General features: G+C 40.4%; 1 protein-coding gene across 4 annotated transcripts in view; it reads left to right on the top strand.

Moving 5' to 3' along the window:
- LOC106521287 (protein zyg-11 homolog) overlaps positions 1-4,042 on the top strand; it is a 23,779-nt gene extending 19,737 nt beyond the window's left edge. The window contains exons 9-14 of one of the 4 annotated variants that reach the window (XM_014013805.1): positions 678-836; positions 931-978; positions 2,362-2,556; positions 2,653-2,705; positions 3,380-3,477; positions 3,708-4,042. In XM_014013805.1, coding sequence (XP_013869259.1) covers positions 678-836; positions 931-978; positions 2,362-2,556; positions 2,653-2,705; positions 3,380-3,477; positions 3,708-3,889 — 735 coding nt within the window. In that variant the 3' untranslated portion in view covers positions 3,890-4,042. The other 3 variants (XM_014013804.1, XM_014013806.1, XM_014013807.1) reach the window with 3 other exon arrangements.
- Positions 4,043-4,361: the final 319 nt, after the last annotated feature.

The following is a 4,361-nucleotide window of genomic DNA, read 5'->3' as shown; positions in this document are numbered from 1 at the left end:
GAGGTGTTCTGGGCACGTCCCACTGGGAGGAGGTCCAGAGGAAGACCCAGGACACGCTGGAGGGACTACATTTCTCAGCTGGCCTGGGAACGCCTTGGGATGAGCTGGCCCAAGTGGCTGGAGGAAGTCTTGGTCTCTCTGCTTAGGCTGCTTCCCCCCACGACCAGACCCCGGATAAGCAGAAGAAAAGGAACGGACGGACAGACGGAGTCTGGTTTTCTGTGTACTGTTTGTGTTAACTCCTGGTCATGTTAGTTTTATGGCCATGTTGGCATTTGTTTTGTTAGAAATAAAGTTTTTCTTCTTAAGTTCTCCAAACTGGTTCTGCATTCCTGGATTTATATCCTCCATGACCTCACCACTCCAGCTGTTTCAGGGTTCCTTCACCAGATGTTTCAGCTCCTTCCACAGATGTTCAACAGAATACAGATCAGGATTCTGAGGGACACTTCAAAATACTCCACAATTTTGTTTATAGTCCTTGTTTGGTTTTAACAAGTGGCCAGCATACTAAAATTGATCAGTCAAGTCTAATCTGAACAGAATTTCTCTTCAAAGCTGGAAGTGATGGATCTTATTTAACTTGTGGATGTATGTTGTTTCTGGTTCCTCCAGTTGCTCTCTTCACGTCCATTCTGATTTGTTTTTCTCTTCCTGTTGTCTGTGTCTAACAGCAGCTCCTGGCTATGGTGCAGCAGAAAGCCATGGTGGGAGTAATTGACTCCACATTAAAGTTTGCTCTGAGTGCTTTGTGGAACCTGACGGACGAGATGCCCACAGCGGCTCGTAACTTCATCGAGTGTCAGGGGTTGGAACTCTACGAGGAGGTTCTGGAGGTCAGTGAGCAAAAAACAAAAACACTGACTGAAATGTGTTCCAGCGAACAGTTTTCCTTTTACAATCTCTTGTTATATATACTTTGACTTGCAGTCATACTACAGTGAACCCTCTATTCAGCAGAAAGTTCTCGGACTTTTGGTGAGTACAATAAGATTTGTTGTAACAGTTAAAAAAAGGTAAAAACATCCTCTTTCAGCTTGAATTTTTTTGCATCAGCATTTACTATTGAAACATTTGGTCTTTACTGGTTTTGAAATTATGAAAGTACATGAAATGAACAAAAAAATTACATGTTAGACTAAGTTGTTTTATTATTAGGAAATCTAACCAAAATGTCAAATAAATTTGGAAAAACTAAGTCGACTCCGCTTCAACAAGACATTAGATCAAATGCTTTTGATAAACTGAATATTCAATACACAACAGAAAGGTTTTACCTTCAAAAGACTTGACAGGTGTGATTTAGTGTGATAAATATTAAAGTTTAAGACAAAATATTAACAGAAACAAATAAGAAATACACTCCCTGGCCAAAAAAAAAAAGTTGCCACCTGGATTTAACTAAGCAAATAGGTATGAGCCTCCTATTGGATAATTACTGCATCAGTGATTATCTTTCAGCCGGCAACAAGTTATTTAACCCCGACTGGTGCAATGAGTTGCTTCTCATTTCTTAAACAACCATGTAGAATGACACATCCTGTGGTCATGGAGAAGATGTCAGTCTGTTTGAAAAGGATCATTGGTTAACTGGAAAAAAAAGGTTTGTTTGTTAGGGAGCGTAAAGATTGGGCTCTGGAGCAATGGAAGAAGGTCATGTGGTCTGATGAGTCCAGACTGACCCTGTTCCAGAGTGATGGGTGCATCAGGGTAAGAAGAGAGGCAGGTGAAGTGATGCTGTACAGCCTGTGGAGGCAGTGCTGCTGCAGGTGGTCAGGTCCAGGTTCAGCAACAGTTTGTGCTCAAAGAATGAGGTCAGCTGACCTGAATATACCGAATGACCAGGTTATTCCATCAATGAATTGTTTCTTCCCTGATGACACGGCCATGTTCCAAGATGACAATGCCAGGATTCATGAGGCTCTTATTGTGAAAGAGTGGTTCAGGGAGCATGAGACATCATTTTCACACATGGTTTGGCTCCACAGAGTCCACTGAGAATCTTTGGGATGTGCTGGAGAAGGTCAGACTCTACCATCATGAATGTAAGATCCTGGTGAAAAATTAAATCAACACTGAATGAATTAAATCTTGTGACATTGTAGAAGCTTATCCAAACAATGTCACACTGAATGTCTGCCGTAATAAAAGCTAAAAGTGGTCCAAGCAAATATTAGTGTGACGTTTTTTTTTGGCAAGGCAGTGTAATTTGGAAAGGTTGGTGTCCTCTCCTGAAAGAATACATCACAGCTCAGCTGTTTTATTTCTAACAGAGATGTTTGGAGCCGTGCGTTTTGAACAGAGCATTGATTTTAATGATGTGAAATAAGACATTTTAAATTCATCTTTGTTTTCATGTAGAACAACATTGCAGAAGTGGAAGAGTTGCAGGCTGATCTGATGGATGAAGACCTGCTCGAGCACATCCTCAGCCTCCTGAAGAACTCTCAGGTGGAGGTCCGATACTTTGCAGGGGGGATTCTGGCCCAGCTGGCCTCCAGGACAGAGGCCTGGACCCTGGATGAGGAGCTGCGCACCACCATCCTGAAGCAGTTGGTGTGTTCTGGGTGTCTTAGAACAGACAGAGCCCTCTGTGTGCTCCTTTAAAAGGTTTTGTTTGTTTGTTTGTTTGTTTGTTTGTTTCCTCTGCAGCATGAGTCAGTAATAACGTGGGCTCATCCTGAGAGGGAAATGGTGTCATACAGGTGAGGACAAAATGCACTTTACAGATCAGAGTGTTCAGTTTGATTAATCTTATTATTATTACACAGTTGTTCATTAGTGCAACTCTAATCTATTATTTTATTCTTTATAAGCTATCACAGATCAACCAGTTTCTAACTGAATGCTTTTATTTTTGGTTGAAATATGATTTCTGTGCCTGAAATGCCCCCAGGGCCAGGCTGCACTGATATGCTACAGACAGCTGTTGATGCTGACTGTGCTTGCAAATAACTATACAAATCTATGTAAATAACCTTTTACTGTAAAATTAACATTAATGTAAATGTTTATAAAGAAGCTATTTTTACTCACCATGCAGTTTTTCAGACTGGATGTTGTTTTAGGGCAAAATCTTTACAATTTGAACCATGAGATCATCAGTTTTGTCAGAAATAAACATTTTTCTACTGTGTCTATAACAGGTAAGATAATAACTGTTCAAAGTGTTTTCAGATGATCTGATGAGTACTGTAGTGCCATGAAATGGTCTGTTTAAAACGTTTCAGAACAGTTCAGTAAGAAAATCAGATTATCTTTTGTTCCGTGCACTTTAACGATTCAGCAGAAAGTGTCTGGTGCACACAGAACGATCCTGAACCACAACTTTCCCCCCCTCTTCTTTATGAATCTGAGTTTTACGATGCCTTCGCTGCAGGTCATTCCATCCATTTGTCCCTCTGCTTCAGCCGTGCCAGCCCTCAGGGGTGCAGCTGTGGGCGGTGTGGGCCGTACATCTGGTCTGCAGTCAGAACAGTAAGACACACAAACAGAGGAGACCCTGGGGAAGTTAGGCTCTAAAGAGCCACATGTGACTCTACGCCCGTCACAGAAGTTAGTTTTACATAAAACAGAGAAGACTCTGAGCTTGCTTCATTTACATATGCCAGTTAAATATTTTGTTTGTTGTTTTAGTTAATGATTTTATATGAAGAATTGGATTTGTTATCGTTTGTGTCATCATTATTTACTCCTTTGTCTTCCAGCTACACATTACAGCTGGATGCTGGAGGAGGAGGGCCTGACTGAACTTCTGAGAGCTTTGTCTGCACATCCTGACACACACAGAGACATTAAAACCCTATCAGATCAAATCTTATCCATGGCAGAGAAACAGCAGAGTGACTCAGGGGAGGTCAGAGACCTCACACCGTCTGAGAAGGCCTGACTGAAGTATTTGAAAATGTTTTATTTGATCTTTATAAAAACAAATAATTAGCATGATGTCACAAACTGAGTTACATGATTTAAAATTGCACTGTTTTGTTTTATACAACTAGAGTCAGCAATAAATACGTTTTGAAACCAGGCTTGCACTTTATAGCAGTGGTTCCCAAACTTTTTGTCTTCTGACCCACAAAATATCCATGGCAAAAACTTGTGACCCCAAATATTACTGGTCTGAGTACACAAACTTTGTTAATAACCCTAAAAACACAGGATTTTTGACAATCTAAACAGCTTGTACACAAATATAAATACTTATTTATACTCATTTTGTGTTTTTGTAATAATTATAGGAAAATATTACATCAGCAATTATTTTATTACCCTTTAAATTGATTTCTGCAGATTATCCAAGGTGCTTCATGACCCATAATTGGGTCCCAAGCCCAACTTTGGGAACCAAAGTGCACTGG

This window comes from Austrofundulus limnaeus, unplaced genomic scaffold, assembly GCF_001266775.1.
Source record: "Austrofundulus limnaeus strain Quisiro unplaced genomic scaffold, Austrofundulus_limnaeus-1.0 Scaffold106, whole genome shotgun sequence".
NCBI classification, from domain to species: Eukaryota; Metazoa; Chordata; class Actinopteri; order Cyprinodontiformes; family Rivulidae; genus Austrofundulus; species Austrofundulus limnaeus.
This window is presented reverse-complemented; position numbering and strand designations above follow the sequence as displayed.